The 18,871-nt window shown below is 36.4% G+C and overlaps 1 protein-coding gene across 1 annotated transcript; it reads right to left on the bottom strand.

Moving 5' to 3' along the window:
• Positions 1-310: 310 nt before the first annotated feature.
• Positions 311-13,673, bottom strand: LOC110441555. The gene is made up of 3 exons (XM_021484736.1): positions 11,978-13,673; positions 2,461-4,077; positions 311-2,157 (listed from the first exon to the last, which is right to left on the bottom strand). Exons 1-3 carry the CDS (start codon positions 13,492-13,494, stop codon positions 1,857-1,859), a joined length of 3,435 nt encoding a protein of 1,144 aa, XP_021340411.1. The 5' UTR covers positions 13,495-13,673; the 3' UTR covers positions 311-1,856.
• Between the last annotated feature and the right edge of the window lie 5,198 nt (positions 13,674-18,871).

The following is an 18,871-nucleotide window of genomic DNA, read 5'->3' as shown; positions in this document are numbered from 1 at the left end:
TGAGATCGATGGTCCAGGGTTCGATTCCCGTCGTAACTTTGGAGAAGCAAATATTTAGGTGACGTAAGGGTTACCCCGGAAGATCGTTTGCATAGACCATACTAGACTGGATTTCCTGGACTCTCACCTATCTTGGGTTGGTGTGAGCTTCGGAATGCCCTCTTGTTTCCAGTGGAAATATTGATAAGCTGATACATCTGTGTTGATTTATAAGCAATAAATATGGTAAACGTATTGAAGTCAGCTTGAACATATCTTATTCCAAAATCAATAGGTTGTTAAAATACCCTGTCAACTAATAAGTCCCTGATCTCATCTTTTATTATTTCTTTATTTCCTCCAATTTGAAGAGTTACAAGAACGTTTATACAAGTGAATACATGGTCAATTCATAATTAGATATACTTATGTACAAAAATAACATGAAACATAAATTATCAAGATATTGATCTTCTGTGATCAAATATAAGCACATTCTGAATAGGGTAATTGATTCTCAGATACATTACATTTTTATCGATGATACAAATTCATCATTTAATCAACAGAAATAGCACAAATTAATACAAAATTGTCATAATCTAATTTACATAACTTGTAATGGAATATATCTCCAAGTAGTATGTGAATTAAATTTTAGTCCGACATGGAGTGCAAGTAAGCAAGAAGTTCTATATCAAACACAGTATTTATAAGGCACCAACGGTCGTCTCTAAGTGTGTTTTTTTATATAATGAAGGACAATGTGAAGTAATGTCAGTGTGTAAAATACCACAAAAATGACACAATACAATTACATTGGTGATTCTTATTTCTACGCACAACCTTACTACATTATTTATCCTATTCAAGAGCCCAGGAACTTCAAAGCTAATTTCCATAAAGTATGTGGACAAATTGTATCATGAATTTGCACAAATCTTGTAAAATCAGAATCGCTAATAATTCTACCATGCATCATCAGTTCTTCCCGATGCAAGGTAAAAGGTAGCAGACATGCCAAGCGCCAGTTTTTAAACAAGCAACCGGCACGATGTAGAATTATGTTCCATGGGCGTTAAAAAAGAGTGTTATGTAAAAGAAACCAATCAAAGGTGAACTGGTTAGGACCTATCGGAAGAAAAAGATACTTTTTTTCGCGAAATACCAGGCGCCATTTTGGAAAGGAACATTCCCATTTGCGATAATGTGTAATAGAATAAGAACGATGATAAGTAATAGAAAGCGATCCCATCGAAATGCCAAAAACGCTATGAAAGAAGAACATTGGGCAAAATTAAGACATTTACGTAACATGTGTGCTAATGATATTCGCCCGTCAAAAATCATTTTTTAACAAAATATGTAATAACCTCCATAAAAGTAATGAACCAAGTGCTAGAGATTGGTAGAAAACTGTAAATCGTTTTATGTGTAATTCTGATACAAAGCTCAATATTCCTCCCATACATCACAACAATCATTTATTTATTGATGACAGGCCTAAGGCCAATGTTTTTAATAACTGTTTTTGTTTACAGTCAAGTATTGATGATCTCGGTATCGAAGTTCCCGATCTTCAACCGAATCATGCTTTTAAGGAACGAGTACATTTCCTCTGGAGAACATTCATCCGCGATGCAAAATTGATTATTTGACAGAATCGTATAATGTTGTGATGTGTCACTGTTATTTACATTAACATATTTGTTAACTGTGACAACGTGTTAATTCTGTACTTGCTTTACTCATCTGACAACATAATCGGAACCAAACTAATACACCGCATATTGGACACACTTAAATCCTCAATCCTAATGACACAACAGGCATCAGGAATGGCGTAAGAGAAATAGCAGACAGCATGGTGGTATACTCTACATTAAACTGTCGTAAATTATGCAATATTCGCCAAAACAAGACATTATAACACATATGCAAAGCATAATATAGCTAACACATCGCTGAGAGGCACTGGATAACTCGTCAATCGGTTTCGGCGATGTAACGATACTGTCTGAATCTGACAATATACGGGGAATTTCATCAGTCCAGAATCGTATCCGGTCTCCCAATAAATCTGTTCCGGTAGTGATGTCCGTGTCTAGGTTAATAAATCGTCTTGTGTTTTCGTCAAATTCAGGCCAGTCTGGAACTGGAAGTCCAATGTTTGGGTTCCTAAAACAGAACAAATAGAAGGGGCAAATAAAATAAATTAGAATATAGAACAGTTACAATTCTCAAAAAAAAATTTATTTTCTTGAAGATTGAAAAATAGAACGGTCAGAGTTGACAACTTAAAGCTTTGATCTGATTTTTTTAAATAGCATTGTGTCTTTACGGTAACAGTAATGATATTGAATTACGTGTGATTTGAAAAGTTATAAAAATTGAGGACGATTATTAAAGAATATAGTATAATTTTATCAAAAGAAAACCAGCATGATCACTTTTTACTAAAACAAAAACTATAAAACCTACCCGTAATGTGCAAAGTTTGTCCAGTAAGACATTATTTCCGTTGAAAGGTGTTTGTCGTCACCTTGGAGATAACCCCAGTTATCAAAAAGAAATTTGATCTCGGCAAAATGACCCGCTCCTTGGAACCATTTGGGGGGAACTCCAATTATAGGATCGACTACTGGTTGATTCGAAAAGAAATATTGGAAAGTGTTGGCTTTTGAATTTCCTCCTCTGTCATGCGCCAGCAGGGATTCAAACATGGGGATATAAAATAAAATATCACCCACAAGATTTACCAGACGTCGCCCTTGTTCTTCTTCGTTCGTGGAAATGTATTTGTCATATATAGGTTGTAGAATTCTCGTATCGTTGTTGTAGTATACCTCGGTCACGACTTGGGCGAACAACTTTAGAACCCAGCTTGGAATTCCATCCGAAATATTGACAGCAGGGGCAGAAAGACTTGGAAACAGCTGAAAAAGCAATAGATGTACAGATGCTTCAGCTGAATTACAACCGGAAATGACGTCAAGTGATTGGTAGAATGCAAACTGTTCCGATGATTGATTTTGAAGTAGGGAGAGTGGATGACTTGAAATCAATTCCCCGTCTATAACAGGTGATAAAGCCAATTCTAATACATTTCCTAGAGAAGTAATCGACCCATATATTACGTCCGCTCCACTTTGCAAAACTGACGAGTCGATTCCACGTAAACAAGAAATCAGTGACGTGGTATTATCAGTGTTTTCACATGTTAAATGGCTTCCCAATGCTCGTGATTTCGTGAGAGGATCCTTCGTGACGGATCCTAAGGAACTTAACGAGCCACTTTGCATAATAACTCGATGAAAAAGACCCTTGTTTTCTGGAATCATAGCCAAGTGTGAAATGCTGAATGCACCAGCCGATTCACCAAACAACGTTATTGACTCTGGATTTCCACCGAAATATTTGATGTTGGATTTAATCCATTTCAGAGCTTCGATCTGATCCCAGAGTCCGTAGTTGCCTAGTGCGCTGGAATCACTCGTACTGAGGAATCCAAACACACCTAGTCTGTAGTTTAAAGTCACCACAATGACGTCACCATGAATTGCTAGTGACGTTCCATCGTACGTCATCCCTGAACCACTTGTGTAACCCCCGCCATGAATCCAAACCATCACCGACTTGTTTGCTGTCATTGGCATTTCATGCGGAACATAAACGTTCAAAAAGAGACAATCTTCTGATATATCTAGATTGGGAAAATACGTGTCCGCGCCCGGCTCCATCGTTTGGATACAAGAGGGTCCGAAACGTGTAGCATCAAGCGTGTCAGTCCAATTTGAAATAGAAACAGGTTTTGCAAACCTTAAAGGACCTGTTGGTGGCTTAGCAAACGGAATCTTTCGGAATTGGTTGATAGTTGCACCTTTCACAATTTGTACAAATCCCTTGATTGGTCCCATTGCTGTGTCAATCACCATTTCGGTTTCTGACATGATACGGGGTATTTCATCAGTCCAGAATCGTATCCGGTCTCCCAATAAATCAGATCCGGTAGTGATGTCCGTGTCTAGGTTAATAAATCGTCTTGTGTTTTCGTCAAATTCAGGCCAGTCCAAGACTGGAAGTCCAATGTTTGGGTTCCTGTAAAGAAATTTTTATCATTTTAACAGGTATGATGTTTCCACTTTATTAAAATGTGTTAAACTGTTATTTGGATGATGTATAATCATATTGACAGTGATTTAGACGTTCGTCATCTTTTACAAAAAAAACCTGTAAATATATCGTATGCTATATTGCAAGGTTATGGTGGCATATTTCTGAAATCGACTTTCGACTTTAGAGTTACCTATGTCAACATATCTTTTTAAAGTTGTCGACATAATCTGAGAAGAAGTCGACATTATCTATTAAAATGTCGCAATAACCTTTTAATTATGTTGACATATTTTGAACTTTTCCGACATACATTTGACAAGATAATTATCACGTCAGTAAGTACCTCGGCCTTTCATTGTGTTAAGTTTCTGATTTGACATCGATTTACCACCTAATTATGCCAAACAAAGAGAGAAGTTAACCCATCATTTCCCAAAAAAATCAGCCCGATTTTTTGGCATATTTCTGACATCGAGGTGCCGACCTACGACTTAATGATGTGTTATATGGTGGCATATTTCTGACATCGAGTTGCCGACTTACAACTTAATGATGTGGTATATGGTGACATATTTCTGACATCGAGTTGCCGACTTACAACTTAATGATGTGGTATATGATGGCATATATCTGCCATCAAGTTGCCGACCTACGACTTAATGATGAGGTATATGGTGGCATATTTCTGCCATCGAGTTGCCGACCAATGACTTATTGATGTGTTATATGGTGGCATATTTCTGAAATCGACTTTCGACTTTAGAGTTACCTATGTCAACATATCTTTTTAAAGTTGTCGACATAATCTGAGAAGAAGTCGACATTATCTATTAAAATGTCGCAATAACCTTTTAATTATGTCGACATATTTTGAACTTTTCCGACATACATTTGACAAGATAATTATCACGTCAGTAAGTACCTCGGCCTTTCATTGTGTTAAGTTTCTGATTTGACATCGATTTACCACCTGATTATGCCAAACAAAGCGAGAAGTTAACCCATCATTTCCCAAAAAAATCAGCCCGATTTTTTGGCATATTTCTGACATCGAGGTGCCGTCCTACGACTTAATGATGAGGTATATGGTGGCATATTTCTGTCATCGAGTTCCTGACTTACAACTAAATGATGTGGTCTATGGCGCCATATTTCTGACATCGAGGTGCCGTCCTACGACTTAATGATGTGGAATATGATGGCATATATCTGCCATCAAGTTGTCAACCTACGACTTAATGATGTGGGATATGGGGGCATATTTCTGCCATCGAGTTGCCGACCCAGGACTTATTGAAGTGTTATATGGATGGTGGCATATTTCTGACACCGAGTTGCCGACTTCCAACTTAATGATGTGGTCTATAGCGACATATTTCTGACATCGAGTTACCGACCAACGAATTAATGATGTGGTCTATGGTGACATATATCTGCCATCAAGTTGTCAACCTACGACTTAATGATGTGGAATATGGGGGCATATTTCTGCCATCGAGTTGCCGACCCTCAAGTTGCCAACCTACGACTTAATGATGTGGAATATGGGGGCATATTTCTGCCATCGAGTTGCCGACCCACGACTTATTGAAGTGTTATATGGATGGTGGCATATTTCTGGCATCGAGTTGCCGACATACAACTTAATGATGTGGTATATGATGGCATATATCTGCCATCAAGTTGCCAACCTACGACTTAATGATGTGGTATATGGTGGCATATTTCTGACATCGAGTTGCCGACTTACAACTTAATGATGTGGTATATGATGGCATAAATCTGCCATCAAGTTGCCGACCTACGACTTAATGATGTGGTATATGGTGGCATATTTCTGAAATCGAGTTGCCGACTTAAAACTTAATGATGTGGTATATTGTGACATATTTCTGATATCGAGTTGCCGACATACAACTTAATGATGGGGTATATGATGGCATAGTTCTGCCATCAAGTTGCCGACCTCCGACTTAATGATGTGTTGTATGGTGGCATATTTCTTACATCGAGTTGCCGAGGTACAACTTAATGATGAGGTATATGATGGCATATTTCTGCCATCGAGTTGCCGACCCAGGACTTATTGAAGTGTTATATGACATATTTCTGACATAGAGTTGCCGACTTACAACTAAATGATGTGGTATATTGTGACATATTTCTGATATCGAGTTGCCGACTTCCAACTTAATGATGTGTTGTATGGTGGCATATTTCTTACATCGAGTTGCCGAGGTACAACTTAATGATGGGGTATATGGTGACATATATCTGCCATCGAGATGCCGACTTACAACTAAATGATGTGGTATATGGGGACATATTTCTGATATCGAGTTGCCGACTTAGAACTTAATGATATGGGCTGTGGGGACATATTTCTGATATCGAGTTGCCGACTTAGAACTTAATGATATGGGCTGTGGGGACATATTTCTGATATCGAGTTGCCGACTTACAACCTAATGATGTGGTCTATGGGGACATATTTCTGATATCGAGTTGCCGACTTAAAACTTAATGATGTGGGCTATGGTGACATATTCCTGACATCGAGTTGCTGACTTACAACTTAATGATGTGGTATATGATGGCATATTTCTGCCATCAAGTTGCCGACCTACGACTTAATGATGTGTTATATGGTGGCATATTTCTGAAATCGACTTTCGACATTAGAGTTACCTATGTCAACATATCTTTTTAAAGTTGTCGACATAATCTGAGAAGAAGTCGACATTATCTCTGAATATGTTGCAATAACCTTTTAATTATGTCGACATATTTTGTACTTTACCGACATACATTTGACAAGATAATTATCACGTCAGTAAATATTTCGGCCTTTCATTGTGTTAATGTTCTGATTTGACATCGATTTACCACCTAATTATGCCAAACAAAGCGAGAAGTTAACCTATCATTTTCCAAAAAATCAGCCCGATTTTTTGGCATATTTCTGACATCGAGGTGCCGACCTACGAATTAATGATGTGGTATATGGTGACATATTTCTGACATCGAGTGACCGACCAACGAATTAATGATGTGGTATATGGTGGCATATATCTGACATCGAGTTGCCGACCAATGAATTAATGATGTGGTATATGGTGACATACTTCTGACATCGAGTTGCCGACCAACGAATTAATGATGTGGTATATGGTGGCATATATCTGACATCGAGTTGCCGACCAACGAATTAATGATGTGGGATAAGGCGACATATTTCTGACATCGAGTTGCCGACCAACGAATTAATGATGTGGTCTATGGTGACATACTTCTGACATCGATGTGCCGAGGAACGACTTAATGATGTGTTATATGGTGGCATATTTCTGACATCGAGTTGTTGCCGATTTACAACTTAATGATGTGGTATATGGCGACATACTTCTGACATCAAGTTGCCGACCAACGAATTAATGATGTGGTATATGGTGACATATTTCTGACATCGAGTTGCCGATTTACAACTTAATGATGTGGTATATGGTGACATACTTCTGACATCAAGTTGCCGACCAACGAATTAATGATGTGGTATATGGTGGCATATTTCTTACATCGAGTTGCCGACTTACAACTTAATGATGTGGTATATGGTGGCATATTTCTGCCATCGAGTTGCCGACCCAGGACTTATTGAAGTGTTATATGGTGGCATATTTCTGACATCGAGTTGCCGACTTACAACTTTATGAGGTGGTATACGGTGACATATTTCTGACATCGAGTTACCGACCTACAACTTAATGATGTGTTATGTGGTAGCATATTTATGACATCAAGTTGTCCACATACGACTTAATATCTTAATATATTTGCTGTATGGTGGCATATTTGCATACGATCTGCCGATTCACGACAATGATGCAAAATCAGTAATAAGCCAACATCGTTGAAGTGTAAAATGGTCTGTTTTTTACGAGAATGGCTAAAGTATCACATCCTTCGTAAAAGAGATTGACTGACTGGTATCTACTCTTTAGACATCCAGTTGTTTACTACCCTTCGGCGTTTTACTTGTTCTTGGAACAGTTGTGACATCATCGGTGTTTACCAGAAGTATGCATGTCCCTCTATAACATGACTTACAAATCTTAAGCCCGGTCGAATCAGTAGAGAATCCGTATTCTGAATACGACGTATTTAATTGTTTTCAATTGGTTACATGAACAGTATGAATGTCAAATGGAAACGATAAATCCAAAACTTAGAGATCGCAAACAATTAGCATGCTTCGTGAAATTTGTTTATTATATTTGGCACTCATGCTGACTAAGAACATCAGCCAAAGTTGATTTAAAGACTGATCGTGCAACAAGGATTTATTCACTTTATAAATACCGTTCTTTAGGATATTTATAATGAGGTTTTAAGTTAGTATATATTTAACACTTGGAGGGAATGAGCTCAATTCAAACTCACCAAACCATCATGAAGGACATAAATATGTCATTACAACATCCAGCTTTTGGCACACGTTCTGCCTATTTAGTTGTTTAGCACCAATTACTGACCACTGTGAGCTACTTATTTTCATATTTAGTTGTTAAGCACCAATTACTGACCCCTGTGAGCTACTTATTTTCATATTTAGTAAAACTTGAATACAACAAATAATGCCGAAATACGAAATATGTGGTCTGTATTGCTACCTGTATAAAAATTCCTGAGGACGCGTCATAACAGTGCACGTTTGGTGCGCACACTAGCGTAACATAGCTTTGGGGAAATAGGCATAGCAACCCGCGATATCTCTTTGTACACCCCCCCCCCCTTTTTTTTAAAGATAAGTGAAAAGTTGAAAATCAAAGATATCTGAGATACCATTTATCTCTTCCCTGAATTAAATACATGTAAGTATACCCCTAAAGCTGATGCCTACATGTACGTTATTCATTGTGTAGATAAACAACCTGTATAAAAACAATTCTAATTCTAATTATGTACATATATTTACATATGCCCCTCCCATTCTTCATTAACTCTATAGAAAGTCAGCCTGCAGTTACTGGACAGTAACTGCAGTCTGCATTATCTGGTCACATGTCCTAACGGACGTCATTCTATTTATCTGTCACCCAGATTGCATTCATATTGTCTTTATGACAGACGTTCAATCCTAAAGGGAACAGTAACATAACCATATTGCACATCGTTGACTACAACCCGCGGCCTGTCGCATTCTGCACGTGTTTTGAAACTAAAGCGTCTTAAAGACGAATACTAAGAGTTCATAATAACGCAACCGTGTGTGGGTTCGGTTCTAGGCACGTTAAAGTTGTGTTTGATTGATGAGAATATGTTAAGTGACATGTCTTTTATTTTGGATACATAGCTTCCGAGAATGTGTCATAAGTAACAACCAGCTTCGCGGTGTTTCAAAGAATTCATCTGAGTGCGTTTGATGTTTGATATCGGTTGCTGATCAAGGTGCGCGGTGATTTTTGATATCGGTTGCCGATCAGGGTCAGTGGTGCATTGAGTCGCAAGACGGTCAGTTGTAGAATGATACAATGTAACTGATTTGAAATGTAATGCACTTTTTATACCCAGCGAGACCTATACTCCTTACAAAGTAGGTACAGACTAAAATGTCGGTGCTTCCTTAGAAACGATTACTAGAGGAGATAGTCTTCGAGAAATATATCAAAACTGTTTGTTTTAGATCTTGCATTGTCCGCTGAAACACCAGTATAACAGTTATAAAGACGGTGTTAGTAAATGTAACAGTAAGATAGATAATGTTATGTTCATATAACGGATATATATATGGTAAAGGATTAGTGAAACAGATATATAAATAATGTAAGACCAGCTTAACTGATATATCAATAATGTAAGATAAAAAAACAGATATATAAATAATGTAAGGTCAAACAACAGATATATAAATAATGTAAGATCAAACAACAGATATATAGATAATGTAAGATCAAACAACAGATATATAAATAATGTAAGATCAAACAACAGATATATAAATAATGTAAGATCAAAAACATATATATATAAATAATGTAAGGTCAAACAACAGATATATAAATAATGTAAGATCAAACAACAGATATATAAATAATGTAAGATCAAAAACATAGATATATAAATAATGTAAGGTCAAACAACAGATATATAAATAATGTAAGATCAAACAACAGATATATAAATAATGTAAGATCAAAAACATATATAGATAAATAATGTAAGGTCAAACAACAGATATATAAATAATGTAAGATCAAACAACAGATATATAGATAATGTAAGATCAAACAACAGATATATCAATAATGTAAGCTCAAAAACATATATATAATGTTAGATCAAACACAGATATATAAATAATGTAAGCTCAAAAACATATATAGATAAATAATGTAAGGTCAAACAACAGATGTTTAGATAATGTAAGATATACATATATGTAAGATCAAACAACAGATATATAAATAATATCTGATCAGCTCAACTGATATATCAGTAATGTAAGATCAAACAACAGATATATAAATAATATCAGATCAAACAACAGATATATAGATAATGTAAGACCAAACAACAGATATATAGATAATGTTAGATCAAACAACAGATATAAAGGTAATGTAAGATCAAACAACCGATATATAAATGATGTAAGATCAAACAACAGATATATAAACACTGTCAGATCAGCTTAACTGATATATCAATAATTTAAAATCAGCTTAACTGATATATGATATAAACTTTATTTATTTTACAACAATTATGAAACAAGTTAATATAACTCACATTAATCACTCTTGTTGGCCTGAATGTTAGCGGGGAGAGTGTGCGTGTGTGTTTGTGTGAGAAGAAACCGAGGTACTCGGAGAAAACCCACGTGGTCGGGCAGGTGACACCATACCTTTCCACGTCCGATCGGGGTATCGAACCCCGGCCGCCTTGGTGAAAGGCAAGTGCACTATCCACTGCACCACCCGGCAATATAATTTAGACGGATATATAGAATGTGTAAGATCAATTTAAGGGATATAGCTATGATGAAAGTGTAAGATCGAATTAATGGATAAATTGATAATGTTAGATAAATTTAACAGACGTTTGTGCACAACGTTAAATCAATTTAGCAACTTAAGCGATAATGTAAAAATCAATATTTGCGCAAAAGATGCAAACGATAAAATAACTTGGCGACTAAAGGATGAACGATATACGATAGCAAGTGTCGTTGTTGAAAGTTTAAAATAGGCTGAAAAATAAAATAACGCTTTCGCTTTTTAAACCAATATAAACTTCATTAAAAATATATTACATGTAGCATCATTTTGATTGATATACAGGTTTGTGTATGCGTACATTTTTTCAATTAAGATATTGTTTTTTTTTCTTTTCTTGAACAACCTTTTTCAATTAAAACAAAATAGTATTTGACACAAGTCGGGCACCGATCCGAAACACAGGTAAACACAGCCGCCCGATTCATCTACCTGGACGTTTGCTCGTGGCCCAGGGCACATGTACCTGATTCTAGTACCCTGTACCCTGTTACCCGGTCCTATTTATACTATCACCTACACATGTAATAATTTCTGTGTCCGGCACTGGCCAGGCAAAATTCCCAGTCTTTTATCCAAGTGTCATTTACCAGATCTGTTACAAAGGAGTTAGACCGCATTCGTTACACTTTTTAGTGTCTGTAATATTTTGTTACACGACATTGTAAAACTGCGCAAAATATAATATGAAAGCATACAACTACAGTTATCGCCAATGCACGTGCGTACGAGTCTTCTAGATTCGTTGTTCGTTGTACAGTATCAAAACTGTTTACATCTTATACTATAAACGTTATTTAACATAAATTATCAAATCTTTCACTTACCCATGTTTTGCAAAATTTGTCCAGTATGACGCCATTTGTGTTGAAAGAACGTTGTCAGGACCGTACATATCATACCCAGAATTAAAAAGGTATGGAAGTTCAGCGCCGTGTCCTGCTCCAACGAACCATTTCGGCGGAACACCGATCAAAACATCAACCAGGGAGGTCTTTGAGAAGAAATATTGAAATGTATTTGCTTTGGAATTTCCGCCTCTGTCATGAACTAACAGTGATTCCAACATGGGCACATTAAATCTCGAGTCACTAAAAAAATTCACAAGAAGTCGCCCTTGTTCTTCTATATCTGTCGAGATGTATTTGTTATAGATATGTGGCAGAATTCTAGTGTCATTGTTGAAATAAACTTCGGTCGCCGCCTCAGCCAACAGTTTGAGAACCCAGCTTGGAACTCCTTCAGATACATTAACAGGCGGCAAGGACAGACTCGGAAACAACGGAAAGAAGCCCAGAAATAAAGATCCTTCGGCTGAGGTGCAACCACAAATGACGTCAAGCGACTGGTAAAATTTGAACTGTTCGGAAGATCGATTTTGAAGAAGAGAGAAAGGATGGCTTGTTGTCATTTCTCCGTCGATGACCGGGGCATATGACATTGCATATCCAAAATATTTCCCAATTAACGGAAAAGACTGTGAATTTGAGACGCTATTCAAAACGGACGCCTCTTTTCCACGCAAACAGGAGACAAGCGATTCGGTACTTTGAATATCACTACATTGCAACAGGCCTCCCAAAGCTCGTGCGAGTTTCACAGAATCATTTGTTATAGGTCTATTCGAACTCAATGAACCACTCTGCATAATAACTCGATGGAAAAGTCCTTCGTTTTCTGGGAATATGGCTAAATGGGAAATACTGAGAGCACCAGCTGATTCACCAAACAATGTGATTGACTCTGGATTTCCACCAAAGTACTTGATGTTGGTTTTAATCCATTTCAGAGCTTCGATCTGATCCCAAAGTCCGTAGTTGCCTCTCGCGCTTGAATCTCCTGTACTGAAGAATCCAAACACACCTAGTCTGTAGTTCAGCGTCACCACGATGACGTCACCTTGGAGTGATAGGAATGATCCGTCGTACGACATCCCTGTACCAAATCTGAAAACCCCACCATGAATCCAAATCATCACCGATTTATTTGCTGTCGTCGAAATCTCATTTGGAACAAAAACATTCAGAAAGAGGCAGTCCTCCGACACAGGAAAGAAATCAGAACCCCGTTCCATTGCTTGAATGCATGCTGGTCCGTACTTCGTAGCGTTAAGCGTGTTATTCCACGGAGGTATCTTCATGGGTTTTCTAAACCGGAAGAGACCGATAGGTGGTTTGGCGTAAGGTATCTTTCTGAATTGATAAACGTCTCCATTCTGTGACGGAACAATAACGCCTTCCATAGCTCCACTTTCTGTGGAAACAAGCGTCCCGGATACATTATCAATACCTAACGCAACCAAACTAAACACAAACGTTAAACAAACCCGCTTAACGTACCCCATGTTCTGTGAATAGGCTAGACGAGACGGTTAAAATCGTTTGAAATGTAAAATTTCACAATTCGTCGCTTTGGCAGGTCAAATTTTGTTCGTGTGTAGCTTTTACACCACGACCACTCAGCATGTCCTCTGTACACACATACCTGTGCCCATACTGTCGGTATACTGTTCAGTTTGTTAAGTTTCAACACGTTCTCTTTACATTGTGAGAGTTTTATTGAGGGTATTTAAATGCAATCGAGCGGAGAAAGTTTAAATTTAGAATACACGTCTCCATTCTGTGACGGAACAATAACGCCTTCCATAGCTCCACTTTCTGTGGAAACAAGCGTCCCAGATACATTATCAATACCTAACGCAACCAAACTAAACACAAACGTTACACAAACCCGCTTAACGCACCCCATGTTCTGTGAATATGCTAGACAGGACGGTTAAAATCACTCCCCAAAAGCAAAATAAGTAGCATTGCGATCACGGAGGAAAAAGATAGTCAAAACTATTTTGGCAAATTGAAAGCAAACAAAGCTACTGGTCTTAACAACAAACATCCCGAATTCCTAAAGGAGACTGCAGACCAATTAAAGGGCCCTTTAAAATACATGTTTGAATCCTGGAAACAAACAAATGTCACATCAATTTTTAAAAAAGGGGAACAAGAAAGATACAGGAAACTATAGACCCATAAGCATAACCTCAATTGTGGGTAAACTGCTCCAGCGATTATGAGAGACGAAATAGTGGAACACATGGACAACAACAACCTTTTCACCATGAAGCAACACGGTTTTAGAAGTTGCAAGTCTTGCACCACGCAACTATTAAAATCTTTTGACGACTGGATAGAAGCTATTTACTAAAACAAGCAAGTGGATGTCATTTATTTGGATAACAAAAAAGCCTTTGACAAAGTACCCCATACTATTACAAAAAGTAAGCGGCGGATGGGCATCAACGGGGACATATTGGGTTAGATTAAAGACTTCTTGAATGATATGGAGCAAAAGTTGTTATCAACGGATGTGAATCAAGCACATGTCAAGTCATAAGTGGAGTCCCCCAGAGTAGTGTGCTGGGGTCAGTCTTTTTTCTCCTCTACGCAACCTGACCAAAATGTTTGCAGTAAATACAAAGATATATCGTGCAATGGATCCAGGAGAACAGGGGCAATATCTAAAAGATGATCTACATCGTTTAAACAACTTGACGAGAACGTGAATGATGGAGGTAAACGCTGATAAGTGTAAGCATCTAAAATTACATCAAGGAAATATGATACTTCATACAACATCATCAAACAGGGGGAAGTACACAAACTATAATCTGTTAATAGTGAAAGGGATGTAGGTATGACTATAGACACATAACCCTACATTGTGTATAAGTCTCTTGTAAGACTATATCTAGATACCTCTGTTGTAGTCTGGGCACCCATGCTTAAAAAGGATAAAAGATCCATTGAAAGTCACTAAACTGGTCCCTGGTATCAAAGACCTTTCCTATCCTGAAAGACTTAAGGCTCTTGGATTACCCACTATGGAGTACAGGAGGTAATACATGGTGAAAGCTTTCACGTTAATAAATACGATAGAAAACATCAAAGATGACTTTGTAAAAATAAAGAAATAAAGAATAAAAACAAGAACAACTAGAAACTAGAAAATAAGGTGTAGAAGTAATCTGCGTGGCCACTCGTTCAAGTCAAGAATTGTAAATAACCGGAATGACCTATCTGATCAAGTGGTAAATGCCCCATCCCTGTTTCTTTTATGACCAGGTTAAACAAACACTGGGAAAATCACCCCAATAAGTTTGAATCAAGCTTCTACTTGTTAGCTGGGGAAATACATAGAGGCTTCCCTAATTCCAATTTAAAGGTAAAGTCAACGCCTATGGAGATTTAACATGAGCGTTTGCCCCAGCTTGGAATTTTAAAACAAGATAAATCAAAAAAGGTATGGGTATAGGGAGCTTATATCAGGAACAGTTAGTTTCAGAATTCATTCTATGACAAATGGGATCTCATTGACTAACACCTGTGTGAGTACTAAAGGTGCGGTATTACAAATCCTCCTAGAGCATTTACATGGCACAATTACTATAGAATTATATCATCATCGTGTGCAATGTTTGACATAATCCAACTGCTATTTTGATACCGAATATTACACTATTTCAAGAAAGAATTGCTCTTTTTTATTAAAGATTTAAGCAAAAAAGTATATTAAATTTCATTACTAATGAAAAAAATCTCCATTTTGACACGTTTATTTACATGGTTTCTAAAACGACTCTATTTTTCATACCTGCTTAAAATTTGGCTACCAATACTATCTTTCAACTTTAGGAATTTCGAAAAAAAAGACAACCGGTAAATTTGTCATATAACACTTTTGATCCAAAAAAAGATAACATATTTTTCTTTTCTCTTTTCCGTTAACTTGTGTTTCTTCTTAAACAAAGGTCCTTTGGTCTTGATATTTGGCAAGTAGGTTGTGCATGTTAATGGATTTAAGTTTTGTAAACGTTGATGACCTTGACGTTCGTTCAAAGTCACACAAGTCAAATTTGCTAAAATAAATTATGTGTATAGGGAGCAGACAAGGATATCTTTCCTTGATTTATTTGTTTAGAGTTAGCGTTTTGAAATGATGTAATAGTTCTTCATATTTTGTTTAATGAAAATGCAATAGGCAAAATAAAATAATAACTAGAACTGCAAGCCAACGGTTAACTAATTACGCCCGCTCCTATATAATCCAGAACCGTAAGCTGAAGGCTAACTAAGACAAAGCACTGCAAAACAATACACAATCTCCCAGCAGTAGTTATTTAAGCATATAGGTAAGTGACATACTTCCTGTACTCCTCCCCTTATTAAAACGTTATTGCATACCAAATCTGGTTAGCCCAGATGAAACCGTTTTGCTTTAATCGTCCAAGTAGTTAATGCAGAGTTGTCAAGGCAAAAAGTTTTAATAAAGGGTCATAACTCCTTTAAATGGTTAAATGAAAACATACTTCCCTGATGCACAACATCAGGGGTGTAATGACCATATCTGTAGAGTTTAATTGAAATTGGCCAAGTGGTTTATGAAGCAGACAAAGGTTTATTTCAACAAAGGGCCATATCTTCTTTTAAAAGGGTCGGAATGAAAACACACTACTAGGATGCACAATACCAGGGGGCAGTTACCATATCTGTAAACCTCTCTTGAAATTTGCCCCATAGTTTTGGAGGAGTCAATGTCAAATGCTGTATATTACATTATTATTATTAATCCGTAAAATAAGGGCCAGATTGACAAACAAATACCTGGACATATATGAAAATTCGTTGAAATTGACTCCTTAATTTTGGAGGACATGTCCGGACAGGGATTTCTTAACAAAGGGCCATAACTTTGTATGAACAACTTCAGGTGGTATTCTGATTCCAGTATACCCCCCCCCCCCCTAACTTCGTTGCGGAGAAATAATTAAATGTATAATAGATTTACTATTCAGATTATTTTATTGTTTTTACAAATTTGCATATATCTATCTATAACACAATCTCAACCTTAAGAAGTTCTCTAGAGGAAACATTACTTTTGCAGAAAACATATTTACGAGTTATTTCTGATGCACATTACTTTAATAATTGCGTAATATAATAAGGTGTTCGGTATGATACGAAAACAGACAAAGTATCGGTATTTACCATAACAAATATTGATAATCAAATCTCAATGCTTTATTCGCCTGGGCCAAACTACAAGCTAATATGCCAAATCTCACACTGTCACAAATTCTTAACCAGAAATTACTTGGCAATATTAACATACAGTTTAACAGAAAACCCCTTACTTTACTGTCTTTTGCAAAAAGTGGAATATACAAAATTAAGGACATATGGAACAGTACACATAATACATTCATAGATAGTATTTCATTGTTAATTAAACTGACCCACAAACAACACGGGATAGCTAAATTCACTAAAATAAAAAAAGCAATCCCTCAGAGATTTCTCTTAATAATTAAACACCAAATACAAACAGCCAAAAAATCAAAACAGATTTAATCAAACGAGGATTTAAGTTTAGGATATTTAAAAGATAGTACATTTTCCACAACAAAACTCAGGCAATTGAAAGAGTACACATTCCAAAGAATATTGACACCAAATGCAAAACCTAAATCAGAAGAAAAATGGGAAATTCATTTTCAAAAAGGAATTTGAAAGAAGAGTTCCAATAGAAATGCTTACACAGAATTATATACACAGAACAAAACTCCAACAAATAAACCGGTCTAATGGTAAGTGTCATTTGTATTTTATCCCTGTGACTTTACAAAATAATTGATACATCTGACCCTGTAGATGTCTTACGTACAATTATCAACACATTAATAATCAGAATCAAATGGACAATATGGAAAGAACGTAACATAATTAAGTATCAGCAAAAAACCACAGATCGTTTATTCAGCATTTTAGATAATCAAGAACACACTACATAATACTTTCCAAATGCAGACTAGCAGCAGCAAAAATAAATCTGATACATTACAAGCGTAAAATTAGTGTCAAAATGGTGCAGTGAAAACGAAATGTGTGTAAACACAGAAAAAACAAAAGTCATGCTTGTTACTACTTCACAAAAAAAAAGTAAATTAACAGAAGAATTGTCTGTTGTTGTTAACAATGTAAACATTGAAAATGCAAAATGTGAAAAACTTTTGGGATTGTCCATAGATGATTGTCTCTCTTGGAACATTCAGTTTACAAATGTCTGTTAAAAGATATCATGTCAAATTTTTCAGATGAAAAAGTTGAGACCCTTTTAAAGCCAGTCATCTGGTATGACTTCTTTTAATAGCTTTGTTAACCCACATCTGAATTATTGCTCAACTGTTTGGGGTAACAGTTCAAAAAATAATATTGTAAAATTAGAACGCCTACAAAAGAGAGCATCAAGAATTATTCTAAAATGTGATTTTTCCACACCTTACTGTGATATGTTCAAAAACTAAATTGGTTACCTTTTCACAAAAGAATCTTATACAATCAAGTAGATTTTATGTACAAGATACTTAATAATTTAGCTCCACAAAATTTGAATGATTTTACGTATATGTTCAGGGTTCAGGGTAGAACTACAAGATCATCATCTACCAATGTGTTTTACTTGCCATGTCATGAGACAAACATTTTTAGAAAATCGTTTAGATATCAGGGACCTCTTGCATGGAATCTTTTACCAAGTCATATTAGAAATTGTTCTTCATTTTTGGAATTTAAGAGATCTGCAAAGCAATTTTACTTGAAATGATTTATGATTTCCTCCCTTGTCCTGTATTTTATACATGTATATTTCTTAAAGCTGTAAATATT

This window comes from Mizuhopecten yessoensis, unplaced genomic scaffold (assembly GCF_002113885.1).
Source record: "Mizuhopecten yessoensis strain PY_sf001 unplaced genomic scaffold, ASM211388v2 scaffold716025, whole genome shotgun sequence".
Lineage (NCBI taxonomy): Eukaryota > Metazoa > Mollusca > Bivalvia > Pectinida > Pectinidae > Mizuhopecten > Mizuhopecten yessoensis.
The sequence above is the reverse complement of the archived record's forward strand: the minus strand, read 5'-3'. Positions and strand labels throughout refer to the sequence as shown.